Genomic DNA, 17,731 nt, shown 5'->3' on the forward strand with positions numbered 1-17,731 from the left:
TGAGCAATGTAAACACAAACACAAAGTTATTTTCATTAATGGAGTTACTTCATTTTGATTGCGTCTGTTAGTTTATACAAACTTAAGAAAATGTTCATATTTAAACATTAGCCGTTATAGCGCCAACAAATTGTTTTATAGGTCATCAAACTGTGGTTTCCTTTACTTTTTTTCTTAATACGAAGAATGCACCTACATTATCTCAAAATTGAAAATGGAGATGGTCCAGATGAACAAGGTAACAACAAAAACATTAGATTGAGAGGTAAAAAATCATATAGAGATGACGTACATCAGGTAGGCCTATTTAGATCGCACACAACGATACCGAATTATATAAGTCCATATCATCATCATCATCATCATCATTCGATAATTAAAAAACATATATATTTTGCTATGACATGCATGGTTAGCAGTTGTTCCTATTTACAACACCTACACATACATTATTTTAACAGTGATGTGGTTGTGGTTCAAGCCGGGGCACTTCCGCTAGCTAGCCGGGGTACCGGAAGCTGTGAATGTAGGCGGAGCACTTGCCGTGCAAGGAACACCGGTAGCCGGAATCCAGGCATCCCCCTTAAGGAAAGCTGAAGCTGTGAATGCATTAACATCCCCAGAAGCAAGTTTCTTATAACTAGGCCATGTAACTCTCTTAGAACATTCGGCACCAGGGCCTTTGTTGTTGTACTCTCCAATAAATGAATTTTGTGTGTTAGGTTGGTTAGGAAGCCAAATATCCCATCCTGATGCATTGATAAAACCTTCGATTTGACAGTTCATGATTATCATTCTTGAATAGGCTTTCCAAGGGCGGCCTAAGAAAGATTGGACTGCAGTATCTGCAGCAAGCTCGGGTGCAGGACCGAGAGCACAGTTGTCTAGGATTATTCCTGATATGTCATTAGGAAATTCTCGGTTTTGTGCCACCAGCATGTTAGATTGTCCTAAGGCAGGTTTTCTCGCTATCACTGTGCAGCCTTGGAAGATAACGATTCCACCTCCAAAAACGAAATCAATGGTGCCTGAGATTATGCAATCCTTGTAGAATTGTCGGTATACTTGAGCGAACAGTGTGTCTTGGAAACCATCCATACGGCAGTTTACTACAACCGACTTATCTGCTGCTATGCGAAGTGCCACTGCAGGACCTTCATCTGCATGTGCTGTGTTCTCGAATCCCATGTCCTTTGCCAAGAAATTAAATCCCTCCACTCCTGTGGATACACACACAAATGCATAATATTTAAACACAAATCAACTGATAGTTGTGATGATATTGAACACTATCATCGACAGTTTCCTAATTGAATAATTTTTATCCTTTCTTAAGATCTAAACAAAAGGCGCCTATGGCAACCAAAGTATTCAAACTACTCAATTTCATGTAAAATGAATGTGTTCCTTCCGTGATATTGTCAGTAAGCCTAGTTGTGGTTATACATTTTGTGGTTAATATGTTGAATAATCTGTCAATGCATGAAACTATGAAGAGGCAGACCATAAAAAATTGCAATTTGTGGGGAGATGGAACAAGTGTGACTTACCAACAGTTGCGGATTGCAGTGTGTTGTAACCACTCTTATCAGATCTCTTACCAGTGATCTTGGTTGCAGTTGGGCCATCTCCAACCAAGACCACGTTAGGCTGATTAGGTCCGATTAAAACATTTTCAGCATATACGCCAGCCTTAACGTATATTATATAAACGTCTGGATTATTAGCTGGAATTGATTTTACAGCCTCGCCTACAGTTTTAAATTTCCCAGAACCATCTGCAGCCACAACTGCATGGGCCTTGTTTTTGGCACATTCACCTTTAAGGAGATCTTTCCAATCCGGCTTCACCCAAGCAGGTTCCTGCTCTGGCGGCAATGGAACCTGTAATAGTTTTCGTGTATTCTTACCTTGTATCTGCATATCTTGCAAAACACGAGTTAATTCATCAATCATATTAAAACCATTGATAGTCAGCTCTTTAGATTCCCTCAAGAGTTCCTTCATCTTTTCTGCTACATCTCCACTTGTTTTTTCAAAAGCATCCGTGCAAGTATTTTGACCTTTACTAGCACTAGATAGCCACACTTTAAGATCAAAGAGCCGATCATCCAAATCTTCAAAATCAAAATCATTCATCCTATCAAAAGATCTCTGTAAATCTCTCAATGCTCGACGAAGAACATTCTTACAAACTTTATAAGCAGACGCTGTTCTTGGATCCTTCTCCGCGTCTTGTAACACTTTAGAATTCTTAACATTTTCTCGAATATTTTTCATAGCAAATTCAAACCCGGCCTTGATCAAATCTTTGGGATCAGTATCATTTTTCGCCACGGGCATGAGATTCTTTTCACAAGTCTCCCTGAATTGTGTAGGCTGACAAATAGATTTCACAGCCTTTCGAGATTCTTTAATTTGATCCTTCTTAGCATCCTCAGCATCAGTGTCTCTGCTGTTTACATGTGTGTACACCACACCAACCACCATGGCTACTAGAAGGACCGAACAGAAACCTATAATCCCTACTTTTTTGTTGAGAGCCATTGTTAAGCTCCAGATGAGAAATGTGAATGACAATAAGATTAATTGGCACAGTATTTAATTGCCTGAATACATGACTTCACCTCTATTTGGCAACTTTCTTTTTTTAGCATATTGTGTGATTAATAATGACCATGCATATAAGACACCCCCTATTTTTGTATAATTTTAACGCATGCATGCATATTCATAAACTCCTTGGTGTAAATTCAAGACTCTTTCTCTGCCATATATAATCAAATTTCTTCGGACAACCAAAACCTGCTCTAAACTCAAACGTCAACCGTGTAATATGCCATACTTGTCTCTCTACTATATATATATATATATGAAGATTAGTTAAAATATATATTGCCTTGAATATCGTTTTAACTATTTTTTTCTCTTTTTATATATATAGGAATTACTACAAATTTCAGTTCTAGACTATAATTAAGCCTTGTATAAGTTTTATTTCAATCAAAAATTAATATCAAGTGATTTGTTGGATAATGGGATAATTTAAAACTCATGTAATGAACTCATAAAATATGGATTTTGCAATTCACTACAAGAAATATGCCCATTTGCGACCGAATTTTTACACTACAATTCGTCGCAATTGGCCCAATTGCGATGAAAAATATTCGACGTTTTTCTCAAGTCTTAAGTTCAGATTTTTGTCTCGTCATAAGTATCAATTATATCGCAAGTTCAAATTTTGTCACAAATACAAATTTCTTCATAAATAACCATTTCGTCATAAGTATTCATTTAGTCACAATATTGTTAACCCACTTATTTTATTTTACAAGCTGGTTAGATATTTTGCAGTTGTTAACAAAATAATATTTTATTTCTGCAAAACCACTCGTTATATGTTTATCCTCATTTTTTTCTTTTTTCACATGCTTATTTATAAACATTTTTTTGTATTTATAAATTTCAAATCTTATTTTCACATGACAAAATTGTGACTCAAATAGTGTTCTCTTTCTTTTTTTCTATTTTTTTTATTTTGCAAGGACAAACATCAATTTAGAAACTAATACATAGTTCAGAGTATATTTAGTACATGCAACTAGCACTGAGCCACTGACTCTCTTGGAAGCAGCTATTTTAATTATCTAACCATTTGTCTAAACAGTGTTCTCAAACTAAAGACATTTTAACACTGATCATTTTCAAATATGTCATTAAAAATATTTGGCTTTCTTAGAATAAAGAGATTTTCATCACCACTATTGATCATACAAATATGTCATTAAAAAATTTTACTCTTTGTTGAATTTTAGATTTTCTAGAAATGTCCAAAAATACCGTTCAACCATGTCATTTAAAATAGAAGTGTGATCTTTGCAATAAAATGTTAACAATTAATGTATAATAAATCGGTTGCGATATTAGACTCATGTTGTTAATTCTTATAACTAGTCCAATACACTCAATTTGAGTAATTTAGAAGCTCAAAAGATAATAGTAGAGTCTCTCTGATGGTTTAATTAGTTAAATATTACGGTACATGTTATCATCATTTGCAATATTTGTAAGGGTTAAAATAACTCATTTCCATCAGCAGCACTTGTATATATAGCCTATTTTCACAAGTCTTTTTCTTTTGTAATAATTTATATATAAAAAATAAGACTAAATTAAGAACAACCATCAATATTATCTTGAAAATTTGATTGAGTCTAATCCTGATTATAAGATGCAAAGTATGTGCACAAAATTTCAAACCAAAACTATTAAAAAAGTTGAGATAAAAGAAACATTAAGAAATTAAGAAGCCTACATATGTACTCATTAATTCTGCCAAGGATCACAGGACAGGTTCTCAGTGGCGCCTTGATGTAGCTGCTCCTTCTTAAGCATGCATTCACATACACTATTTATCCATTCACGTTCACGCCATCTTATTCAGATTTAACAAATGACCTGTTTGAGAAGATACTACTAATAAGAAATACCGCTAGGTATAATCCAGGAATCCCCTTTGAGGAAAGCTGGAGGAGAAAAAGTATTAACATCACTAGAACTTAGTTTCTTAATAGAAGGCCATTTCACTCTCTTAGAACAATCTGCACCAGGGCCTTTGTTGTTATACTCTCCAATAAATGAATTTTGTGTGTTGGGTTGGTTGGGAAGCCAAATATCCCATCCTGATGCATTGATAAAACCGTCGATATTACTATTCATTATAACCATCCTTGAATAGGGCTTCCAAGGGCGGCCTAAGAAAGTTTGAGTCCCCTTATCAGAAGCTAGAGCAGGTTCTGCATTAATACCACAGTTGTCTAGTACTATTCCTGATATGTCATTAGGGAATTCTCGGTTTTGTGCTACGATCATGTTAGCCTGTCCAGAGGCAGGTTTTCTCGCAATTGCTTTGCAGCCTTTAAAGATGGCAACCCCGCCTCCAAAAACGAAATCAATGGTGCCTGAGATGACGCAATCCTTGTAGTATTGTCGGTAAACTTGAGCGAACAGAGTGTCTTGGAAACCAGTCATATGGCAGTTGACAATAACAGCTTTGTCTGATGCTACTCGAAGGGCTACCGCTGGGCCTTCTTCTGGATGTGCTGTGTTCTCAAATCCAATGTCCTTTATCAAGCAACTGAATCCATCCACTCCTATATATTTACGCGACAAACACACATTTAAATTTAAACACACATTTAAATTTTATACACATATTATTTATGTTGTGGGCAATATGTTGGAGATGGAACAAGTGTGACTTACCAAGAGTTGCAGATTGCAGTGTGTTATAACCTCTCTTCTCAGATCTCGAACTAGTGACCTTGGTTGCAGTTGGGCCATCTCCGATTAACATAACGTTAATCTGAGTTTTGGTAATTACAACGTTTTCAGCATACACACCAGCCTTAATGTATATTATATAAAGGTCTGGATTATTTGGTGGAATTGTTTTAACAGCTTCATTAATAGTTTTAAATTTCCCAGAACCATTTGCTGCGACAACCGCATGAGCCTTACTTTTAGCAGCGTTGCCTTGAAGAATATTTTTCCAAGTCGGCTTGGTCCAGGCAGGAACCTGGTCTGGTGGCATTGGCACCTGTAACAGTTTTCGCGGACTAACACCTTGTTGTCCCTGTCCACCTGCACCTTGCTGTCCTTTCAGACCTTGTAGAAAAGCGGATAATCTGTCAATCATAGTAAAACCAGTAACTGTCAAGTCTTTCGATGTTCTTAAAAGGGCCTTGATTCTATCGGATGTTGGACCGCTTGTTTTCTCAAAAGCATCGGTGCAAGTATTTTGACCTTTACTGGCACTAGACAACCATACTTTGAGATCAAAAAGACGTTCTTCCAAATCATCAAGATTAAAATCAAACAGATTTACCCTATCGAAAGATCTCCTTAAATCTGCTATTGATCGGTTAAGAACATCCATGCAAACAAGATGAGCTTGGGCTGTTTGTGGATCGTTAGCTGCGTCTACTAGCAATGGTGATTTCAAAACTTGCTCCTGAATATGGGTAACTGCAAAATTCAACCCGTTCTTTATTAATTCTTTTGGGCCACCTTGGAAAGGACCACCTCCGCCACCACCACCTCCACGGAATAGGCCCCCTCCGCCAAATAGCCCCCCACCTCCGCCACCCAAGACACCGCCTCCAGCCATGCCACCACCGCCAGCTGCTCCCCCTCCACTGTCACCTCCAACACCTGCTCCACCGCCTCCACCTGCTCCACTTGCACCGTCCACACCGCCACCAGCTCCACTTGCACCGTCCACACCTCCACCACCTGCTACACCGCCGCTAATTGCACCACCTGCACTGACACCTCCACCACCTGCTACACTGCTGCCACCTGCACTGCCACCTCCACCACCTCCACCACTTGAGCCACCTGAGGAACCGGGATCATCTTGAGCAACCACCTCCGCCACCAGGAGGACCAAACAAAAACCTATAATCCCAACTTTATTGTTGAAAGCCATTGTGCCTCCAGACGTGTAAATGTGAAAAGCATGAAGAGTGGCACATATTTAAATGCCTAAAAAATCACACGAGCTCTATTTGGTAATTTTAGTAGGTTATTTGCCATTAATTTTCATTCGATGATCCTAAAATATAGCTAACAAAGACCATATAAGAACCTCTAAATGCCTCCTAAAATTTTCATGCATGCATGCATGCTTACAGACGCCAACTTGATGGTGTGGTGTAACTTGTAAGACTGTAATTCAACCCCTTTTCTCTGCCATATGAATTCAAACTTATTCGGACAACCAACCAACACCTGCTCTCAAAACGTCAATTGGTTTAATTTTCAGACTTCTAGAGCTAGCTTTAATTTCTAAGAGAAATAATATAATTTTACTTTTATGTTTTAATAATATTACACAATAATTTCATGTTAAAACAAAACATTATAATTAAGCCAAGTATATACCTCCATAAATGTTATAACTGAGGCCCCTCGATCATAGCATTAAGCTAATTGTTTTAATAATAAATATTTTCATTAATATTGGCATCAAGTTTTCTTTTTAATTATTTTCCTTCTACTTTCTTGTGCCAATAAAATAATTAACCAAAATAGTAAAATTATTATCAATAATAAATAAAAAAATTGTCCCCATTATTTTTTCTTATAAAACAATTAACCAAAATAGTTATAAATAATTGATAAACAACTATCTTTTAGAATCCAAAAACGTTACCAAAACTACATATTACTCCCGCATTGATTACATTTATTAAAAAAATATAAAAAGAAATTCGTACACTTGGAGTGATATTTATATTAAATTATAATAAACAAAACTGGATATACTTTGTAATTAATTGACCCTCAATTTGATTATTACTCATAATATTCATCGAATTATTAGACCTAAATATTAAATATATCAAAAACCAAAGGTATTTTGTCAACAATAAATTAGATTAAAAATTATTTTTTAAAAATTGAAATAAAAGAACATGGTTTAAATCTTATGTTGGTAATATATGTTATTTAATATAGGAGACACATTCAACATATTTATAATAAGATTATAATTAGGTATATATTTTTTATAATTAGTTATTTATATATAAATATATATATATATTACAAATAAAAATTAAAAAATATTAATGAATAGCAATAGAATTTTTGATCATAAAAGTTTATTATGTATTTAGTTAACTGAGTCTAAATTCTCTCTAATACAGTAACTTTTGGTTTTCAAATTATTGTTTGGTTATAATTTTCAAATATTAATTAGTATGAAGGTTTAATATATTAAAATTTTACCAATAACTTATAAAACTTACCACTGATGATTTCAATTTTAAAAACTGCATCTGAAAAAATTATTGAAAAACCTAAACAATTTTAAATTAAATAATAAGATCTAAATAATAATATATTATAGAATATTCCTTATATAGTTTCAAAGTTAACAATTTTAAGCAAAAAATGTTAGATTATGATCAATAAAATGTATTAATTAACCGGTGATAGACTGACTGTGAAGCATGCATTCTATGCGGGTTTTGTACAAGGTTATTATTTGTAGCTTATGTGTTCGAATTTCCTGATAAAAACAACTCTAGCTTCCTGACAAAAAAAGCTCAATACAGAATAAAATATAAATGATAATTCCATTTTCTAGGGAAAAAAATATTGTTCATGCTATATATCTTTCTTTCTGTTAGTGATACCAAAATTTATATATATAGGGCTGGACTTGCAAAACCTTGTAAAATATATCAATACATAATGAAAGTACAACAGCATAAACTGTAAATTTTCCTAATTCTAACACACCAACTAATTACAATTTAGTTGGCATAAGTTATGATGGAATTTATGCACAACATAGTTCCAATGTTGGCCTTTCCTTTCTTTTGATCTTTTAACGATACTCTCTGAGACTATTTATGTACATAATTCCATGAAGCCATTATAGACAATTAGGGCATATTGCCAGGATTATAAGGCACCCCTGTAGAAGGAATCCATTCGCCGCCTCGAAGGTATTTTCCTGGGAAAAAACCTTCAGCTTCTTCCTTAGTAACATGCTTTATACCTGGCCATGTTACTCTGCCACTTGTATCTGCAGCAGGTCCAGTGTTCTCGTATTCGGCATACCAACAAGTATCTGTGAACAGATTTGGTGGCCATGGTTCCCACCCTGTTGCAGCAATTACTGAATCAATCTTTGAGTTCATAACAATGGTTTTCGCGAACTCTCTCCAAGGCCTTCCAAGGTAGGATTTGAATGGTGTTCCAGCTGCAGCAGAAGGGTCTGCTGTGATGTAACAGTTTTGGAGGACAAAGCCAGTAGGTTCGTATTGGAATTTTCGTCCATGAGCTGTGACCATACAGGCCTGGTTTTCACCTGGTTTCCTGATCAACATAGTGCAGTTCTGGAACACAGCAGCGGAGTCCCCGAAGATGTAATCAATTGTACCTACGATGGTGCAATCACGGTAGAATTGCCGGTGGGCATGAGCGTAGAGAGTATCTTGATAACCATCAATGCGACAATTGTAAAAGACTGATTGATCTGAGGAAACACGTAGCGCAACGGCTTGTTCCCCTGAATTTCCTGCTGTGTTCTCAAAACATATGTTTATGGCAGTGAATCCAAATCCATCAACTCCTGTATTAAGACATTATCAATAGATTCGAAACGTAACTTCTAAATTTTGACTTTATAAACTAAGAGAACACAAATGTTAAAAGAAATACACAGCAAGGTTAGTAAAAATATTAAAGTGTTTGTAGTCATCATTTTTGAATAACATACCCACGGTGGAAGTATGATATGTAGTGATATGATCGTGAATAACGCTCTTGTTGCCGGTGATTTTGGTTTCATTTGGTCCATCACCGATCAAAACAAGATTGCTCATGTTCCTGTCAATATTTAAATATTCTTGATAAACACCAGCTTTGACATAAATAATATGCTGCTTCGTATTTCCAAGACCAATAGGCATGGCCTTCAGAGCTTCACCTATAGTTTTGTAGGTTCCTGACCCGTCCTGAGCAACAACAGCATTAGCCTGCGATTTGTCTGCCATGGGACGTGCCTCAGCAGGTGCCCCCGGAGGCGCCTCAGGTGCCCCTGAAGGTGCTCCAGGTGCCCCGGAAGGTGCTGCAGGTGTAGCAGGTGCCCCAGAAGGTGCCGCAGGTGCCCCGGAAGGTGCAGCAGGTGTAGCAGGTGCGCCTGAAGGCGTTGACGATGCCCCAGGTGCCCCGCCAGGTGTCTCTGCTTCAGGTGCCCCTGCAGGTGCGTCAGTAGCAAGAACTTTGCGCCTCCTATAGACGGTCTCATCAGGGGGTATATCATCAGAAGGTTTCTTATCAGAAAGAATGCCGAACATTGCATTGAAAGGATTGTGAGAAAGAAGTCTACGTTGAGAGCCTGTTAAGGATGCATAGGCTTTGGTAAGATCATCAACAATGGCAAGCGCATTAGCAGTAAGCTCACGCGAAGTCGTCAACAATTCCGTCATTTTTTTCCCATTTTCACCTTCCGTCTTCTTGAAGCCTTCCAGGCAAGTCTCTTGGCAAGCCACAGTTCCAGACAACCATATTTTAAGATCATAAGCATAATCATCCCATTTTTCAATATCAGAAATATTAAATTTCTGAAAAGAGCGATATAGATCATCAACAGCGTGACTCAAAAGCTCCTGACAACTTTTGTAGGCATCAGCCGTTCTTGGATCTTTTGCAGCATCTTGCAGTGTGCTAGACTTCTGAATTGCATCGCGTACTTCCTTCTCAGTAACCTTAAAAGCAGCCTTTACCAATTCCTTTGGATCCGTGGTATTGCCTGCCTCGGATGCTAGGCTATTTTCACAGGTCTTTTTGTAATCTGCAGGACGACAAATGTCTTTGATTGCCTTGTTGGACGTAGATGTTCCCACAGCACTTTTGGTCTCGGGGGAATCATCGGTATTATCGCTATTACTGTCGAAATTGAAAGTCACCGCAACCACCATTGCCAATAACAATATCGAGCAAGTGCTGATCACTGCAATCTTTTGTTTCGCCATATTTGCTTCCCCCCAAAGAGAAGCCGCAAATACAGGCGATGAAAGTCAACAATGTGTATATTCTCCCTCCAACATGCTTTATATAATCAGTAAAGCCACGACAAGAATAGAAAAATGCAGCTTCATCATACATTTTATATATAATCAGTAAAGGCATGACAAATATAGAAAAATGCAGCGACATCATACATTTTATGTGAGGACGATATTGGGATACTCATGTTCATTCATTTTATAGACGCTCACAATCTATCAAATTATACACCAACTGATTTCATCCGTTAACCTTTTAGTTCCTGTTATTCAGATTTATCAAATAACCCGTTAATCGTGAACGCATATTTTCAGAATTCTATTGGATCAATCGTCCACACAAATTGTTTATAAGAGAATACATATAATCATCCATAACATTACATTTTCATACAACTTTTACTACAGTTAAACCTCAGTGAAGTAATAATCGATAAAGTAATAATATCGCTAAAATAATATTTTTCTCCGAACATAATAGACATAGTATATCTTTACTGCCAATAAAGTAATAAACTCTCTAAAATAATATTTTTTCTTAATGCCGACCCTATTACTTTAAAGAGATTTAACCGTATATATTTCGTATTTATAAAGTTTAAGCCACTTCCAGCAACAACGATGCACTTAATTTTAACATATCTCGCGAAACAATCGATGATGTGATACTTTTAAAGGTCAGAATCTTATTGAACTTGAGTACTTAACTAATTGTTTCTTTATAAGATGCATTCGGCACTTGTACCCATACCTTCCAATGGGAATGGAAAATCACAGACACTTGGAATGCAAAATTCCAAAGGAACACTATAATGCCTTGGATCATTGAATACTCCTATCCAAAAGACTGAAGTTTCTAAAGCAAAGAAGAAAGATATGAATATATCTATGAGTTGATTGATCAGATCAGTTTAAGGAAATTCTTGGCATAAAATTTATAAATATCGTTATCACGACCTGAGTCGTCTGCCAGTCTCAGTTCTGATATCATGTCAAGGAGCAAACTCATTGAGTAACCAGCTCATCTAAAATCTGAAGATGTTAGAGAATGACTTTTGCAGGATCTTATATTATTCTAACATGGATATCCTTCTCCGACTTCACAATCATTGTGTAAGTATCAGTATAAGCAGTACAAGTATAAACATTGTGTAACTTCACAACTGGGCAATATTATATTGCAGTTGAAAATAAAATATTATGCTACTTTAGAACGAATCCAATCTTAAGCAATTACTTAATATTTCATTTTGCAGTTATGCTTTAACTATATTAACTATTATTATCAGTGCTATCAACAACAATATCAATATTCACGTGGAATATTTTTGCAGTAAAGCAATCGTTAGTTTTTTAACATGAGGCATAACTATTTTTTGCTTAATCAAAGCAAAAGAAGTATAGTTTTTTGTCTCAGAACCTGGGACTATATTCCAAATTTTACATTAAAAAAAAAGAAGAGAATTATTAAATAGCATATACTCTTCTCCAATACAGATTACTTATCATCAAAGAGAAAAAGATAAAGCCAAAGATTGTTTTCTATATCTCATTCCTTTCTAATCATTTGATCCTCATCAAGCTTCATGATCAGCTTCATGTCTATCTTAATTGAAAGAATCATATCATACCGAAAGCAAGAAGATTGTGAACCTCTTTCTCGTTTAGTATTTTATTAGTTCACATTGTTCAGAACTCGTAAGCCTTCTATATAAAATGGCTTTGGTTAATAAGTTCTCCATGCACCAAACTACAAACTGAACCTTGCTTTGTAATATATAGAGACATGGCACCAAGCAAGTCCAACCTTATGAAGGCTGCACACGAAGGCTTTGCGATGTTGGACGAGTTCTTCGAGAGAAAGAGAGGAAAAGCCCTGTCACAGCCACCGCCGCCAAAACAACACGATCGGTATATGAATATGTATCAGCGCCAACCACAAAAACCACATGTTTATCAGGTGCTTGTTCCTGCTCCGGAGGATAAGGCCGCGGCGGCTACTATTGATTACTACGAGGCAGCCAGACTTTTCAATGGTACGGTGATTGTGGATTATCAAAACACCAAGAAGCTCCCTGTGCATAGATATGGCTAATTAGCTAGGGTATGTACGATGAATATATGAACGCTGGTTTATTTGTACAAAGAAGTGGTGCAATAGGTACTTGTCCGCAGTCCGGACATGCGCAATACGTGCATGTTTTTAATTGTGGATTGAGTAGAGTTGCATATGTTATGTACCGTTACTATTGATGAATATATTTGCTTGTGTGTGATCTACTGCCTTGAATTTCATTACTTTCTAATTAAGCTTAATTCGTACCTTCTGTTGTAATCTAATGGGAGTGTCACCAAAATAACACATTTCCAATTTTCGAGTAATACAATAAGCACAAAAATAATTATAAAAGATTGTTACAAAATGACATGACATCATGATGTATCAATATGAATAATTTAATTAATACTTTTATTGTGAATAAGGAAAGTTCATTTATATTTAGTCCATAAATATTTGACAAGTGACATTTATAACTATTTTAGGTACTAATTTATACCCCTAGCATTATGGCCGTACTTATTAAATTTTAAAATTTTAACCCAAAATATCTACGAGATACGCTAATTCATGTGCAATATCTGTGTGTTGCGCTGTTTCGTCAGGTGCGTCAAGCGTGATACGCATTTTGGAGTTGCGTATTAACTTTTGATACGCATTTAGAACATGGCATGACAAACATGCATATCACCCTATTTTTTTTATAAAAAGATACACTACCCGATTTAGCGCATCAGGTGGGTAGTTTGGGCCAAACTCCTTGAAAATATGGTACTTCGGTATTTATCTATGATTATTTTTTTAATAAACATAAAAAATAAATATACAATACCTAGTATTAGTATAATATCCTATTATTTTTAAGTCATATTATTAACTTATAATTTTATATGATAAATTTAGTAAAATTATATTTAATTCTCTTCTAACCTATGATAATATCCGAAATGTATAGTTTGTAATAAGTTTTTTATGGAGCTTTTTTTAAAAAAATGTTATGAACATACAATCTAGCTAGTTGAAAATATTTGTATATGATATGATGCTATATAATAATTCGTTTCATATAATTTGTCTGAGGTGGGGTTTAGTACTAATTTGTGATCCTAGGATAACAATGTTTATCATTTAGTATTGATTTATTTTATATTCTTTGTATTTATTTTTTATGTTAATTTTTTTTTTAAAATGATTTTGATAAAGAATTCCCCATATTTATGTAGATTTATTTAGTTTGTTGATAATTTGTGAACAATTTTTATGATATTGAAATTTAAAATATGTAATTCAATTTTAAAAGTGTTTGGTTCTCGATGAAAGAACATAGCAAGTTATGGGAGTAGAACTTTGTAGTTTAACTATGATTAAAAGAGTTTGTAGTTATATTGTATACACGTTTTATTTATTTTTTAAATAACTAAATATATTTTATTTTTTGAAAGGTGCTAACAAATTTTTGAAAATATGTTAACGAATTCATGTTTTATTAATAATAATATTGTATAAACTACCTACACTTAACTTTTTCCTAAAATCTTCTATTTAACGTCAAACTCTTTTAAATTTATCAAAATTATTTAAACAATCAAAATTATGAAAGCCAAGTAGCAAAATAACTCAAAAGTTTACAAGTCTAAATATTTCAAATGTCAAAATTATTTTAAATATAAAATTGACATCATAAATAATTATAACAAAAAGAAAATATACCAAAATTAAGTAATAAATAATATTATCTCACACAATTATATATTAAATATGAAAATTCATATCAAAATATAAATATTATATTAATTATAAGCTAACAAATATCAAAATTAACCCATTCATCACACATCACACAGTTATAGACTAGTATATCATTATTCAAATTTCTAATTCTTAGGAATCGAATCGCTTACATTATAATTGGTAAGTTGGTCGATTTAAAACAATTAATTTTGGTTGTGCAGTCTTGAGGGCCCTATTTAGCCCAAATTAAAATAACAAAGTACAATATACCTAAACAAAGCCTAAATGCATATGTGATTTGTCGCATTAACCTATTATTGAACTGAACTTCGTATATCGTGTTAGAGTATTACGCTACGTTGTATGCTGCTTCTAAAGGTTACGGTACTGAAAAGTAATTTGTAATGTTTGATATGAAAGAGGTTGCAACGTATTAGCATGATACGACACATATTCCGATTCGACTGTTGATAAATAGAGTTAGAAATTGTGTGTCAAAGGATACGACTATATACTGCACAAAAATATTGTTTTAACCCGATACAGTATATATACTAAAATGGGTTTTTGGAATTTTTAACCATGATATAGAGATCTAATTTGAATTCTTAAGCTCTCAGTTATACTTGTATCAATAAACACTGCTAAAATTATGTTCATACAAGTGGGTTTTGATAAGTGTTTGTATGTATATATATGTATTTCTATGTTGTATGTATATACCTGTATTTTCGATTATATTTTAAAGAATTACGATAAACAATCTAACGTAACTTGGGGATATATAGGACTTCATAATCAAATAAAGATATTAAAAGCCACACAATGGACGCATCTAATCGATTATATATATATATATAATATAACAATTAGGGGTTGGATGAGACATTTTATTCATATTTAAATTATTTAATTACCCCTCATAATTGTATGTTAATAATTATTTCATTTAATATGCATGTATTAATTGCATCTAACTTAATACTATCCATGTAGTATTAATTAGTATGACTCATTAATACATATATTCATTATTATTTCATTATCTAAAATTAATAATTTATAAATATATGTGTGTGTATGTATGTACGTATATTATATATATATATATATATATATATCTTATTATGATAATACAAGGAACTGTTATAATAAAGTATCGTTATCATAAAATGACGAAAACTAAATATATACGAATATCAGTCTGAAATTTTTAAGGCTAAATATGATGTACTTCTAAATAATTTCAAACCTGTTTAGATATAACAAATATGGAACTTTTATTTATAGAAGAAAAATATTTAAACAAACTCGAGAATCATTAATATTACGACACATACTTCCCGTTCATGAGATCATCGATCTCACAACATATACTTCCGTCAAGATTAACAATCATGTAACTCACTTATCGCACTTTTAACAAAATGCATTTGTTATTTTAAAAAACAATTAATTCGTATGTTCAACATGTATGGTGAAAAAGACTAACAATCACTGCAGGGAATAAAGCCAGGGTCGTCGATTAGGGTGTGTAAGGAGCCCTACAGCACAGGGCCCCAAAATTATAAAAAATTTGTAAATATTTTTAGTATGTTACAATTTCGGACACTTTTAATATACTCGGTTATGATATTTTAACATGATATATAAGTTGTGTTGTAGTTGTTTCGTGATACATTTTTAATAAACTTCGTTGGTACATAGAATGCTTTACACAAATGTGTATTTTAGCTTTTAGAGAGCCCCAAAATTTTTGTTAGATATTGAATGCAACACAAAGAGGTGGGGGAGGTGAATGTGTTTCTTGGATTTTTAGCCTTTTTAATTTTTTTTGGATTATTGATGAACAAAACAGTTAAGATATTGTAGAAATATTGTGTTTACAGAATAAATCAACAAGCACAATATTTTCAAAACTCACTTAATTTGTATTAGTTAAGTTTGTCTTGCTAAAAATTCCGTGCTCTTAAGAAAATAAGAAATCAACTTCTATCTTGGGAGAATACAAGAAAATCTAGATCTGTTTATTTTTTTTTGAACTACAGACCCGTGCATGCTTTATAGACTAGCTAGCAACACGGGTTTACAAGACTTGCATTAAAATGTACTTTTCTAAAGCAACCTTTTTCTATTTCAATTTCTAGATTAGCAAATATGTACAGAATCTTGCAGGTCTGTGACCACCCTTTGTCCAGTTAATCTTACCTTTGATCTTGTATTCTTCCAGCTACTTTGTAGACTTTTCAATCTAGTGAATAGATCGTTTGTTGACTGATAATCTTGAATCTTGAACTTGTCTACATTCTGAATTTTACAAGTATGTCGAGATCTTCAGTTTGCTCTATAGAGAAGTGACATCTCGATAAGTATAATGACTTATCGAGATCTCTGAGTTCTCTATAGGCATACTTGACTTGTCGAGGTCTTTAGATTCTTGCATGTGAAATGACTTGTCGATATGTCTGAGATCTCTACATGTAGAAATGACTTGTCGATATTTCTGAGATCTCTATATACACAATTTGACTTATCGATATCTCTGAGATCTCTATATGAGAAATTGACTTGTCGATATCTCCATTTTTTCACATCTTCATTTGACTTGTCGATATCTTTGAGTTCTCTACATGCAAAAATGACTTGTCGATATCTCCAGTTCTCTACATCTTCATTTGACTTGTCGATATCTATGAGACTTCTCTATAAGCCATTTTGGACTTCTCTACAAGTCATTTTGGACTTCTCGATATAACTTGATCTGTGATTTATCGATATCTTGACTTAAAACATTTTCATAGAACGACTTTATTCAACTCCAAACTTCTACATCTTTTCTCTGAGGCATGATCATGACTTGATCTTCTTCCAGAGTTTATTCCTTAGCTTGAATCTATTCACAGAAAAATCTCCCAGTTTAATCTTCAAACCATTTTTACAGACCCAAGAAATACAATACATAAAACAGATTTAGATTATCATACAACTTAATCTCAGGGTTGTCAATGTGACTTAGTATTGTTATTGTACATGCATGTCTTACACAACAATCTCCCCCAATTTGTGAGAAGATTTTTTTATTACAAATTCATGCCTGAAAACAAGACTAACCCCAAATTAGAACTTTTATACATTGAGTAATTACATTAGTTCAAACATTACAGACATTATGTGAATTTTTCATAGTCTGGATCGTTCCTAATGAGGTCCTTGAGATTTACCAACACTTAGAGTTCTTCAATTATTTATGTCCCTCTTAAGGCTTCTACCAGCTTGAGCCATTCATCCAGTGAGTAATTGTTGAGGTAACCAACCCTGAACCTTGAAAATCTGCCAACTTGAATGTTTAGAA

The 17,731-nt window shown here is 34.0% G+C and overlaps 3 protein-coding genes across 3 annotated transcripts; all 3 read right to left on the reverse strand.

Annotated features, from left to right (window-relative positions):
• Positions 1-230: 230 nt before the first annotated feature.
• On the reverse strand, positions 231-2,584 carry LOC141705283 (pectinesterase-like). Its single transcript, XM_074508305.1, has 2 exons — positions 1,551-2,584; positions 231-1,220 (listed from the first exon to the last, which is right to left on the reverse strand). The coding sequence occupies exons 1-2, from the start codon at positions 2,545-2,547 to the stop codon at positions 496-498; spliced, it is 1,722 nt and encodes a 573-aa protein (XP_074364406.1). The 5' UTR covers positions 2,548-2,584; the 3' UTR covers positions 231-495.
• A 1,591-nt stretch (positions 2,585-4,175) lies between these two features.
• LOC141705284 (pectinesterase-like) lies at positions 4,176-6,496 on the reverse strand. The gene is made up of 2 exons (XM_074508306.1): positions 5,269-6,496; positions 4,176-5,156 (listed from the first exon to the last, which is right to left on the reverse strand). The coding sequence occupies exons 1-2, from the start codon at positions 6,491-6,493 to the stop codon at positions 4,480-4,482; spliced, it is 1,902 nt and encodes a 633-aa protein (XP_074364407.1). The 5' UTR covers positions 6,494-6,496; the 3' UTR covers positions 4,176-4,479.
• Positions 6,497-8,233: 1,737 nt separating this feature from the next.
• Positions 8,234-10,646, reverse strand: LOC141705282 (putative pectinesterase/pectinesterase inhibitor 58). Its single transcript, XM_074508304.1, has 2 exons — positions 9,299-10,646; positions 8,234-9,151 (listed from the first exon to the last, which is right to left on the reverse strand). Exons 1-2 carry the CDS (start codon positions 10,554-10,556, stop codon positions 8,460-8,462), a joined length of 1,950 nt encoding a protein of 649 aa, XP_074364405.1. The 5' UTR covers positions 10,557-10,646; the 3' UTR covers positions 8,234-8,459.
• Positions 10,647-17,731: the final 7,085 nt, after the last annotated feature.

Source organism: Apium graveolens, unplaced genomic scaffold, assembly GCF_009905375.1.
Source record: "Apium graveolens cultivar Ventura unplaced genomic scaffold, ASM990537v1 ctg8744, whole genome shotgun sequence".
NCBI classification, from domain to species: Eukaryota; Viridiplantae; Streptophyta; class Magnoliopsida; order Apiales; family Apiaceae; genus Apium; species Apium graveolens.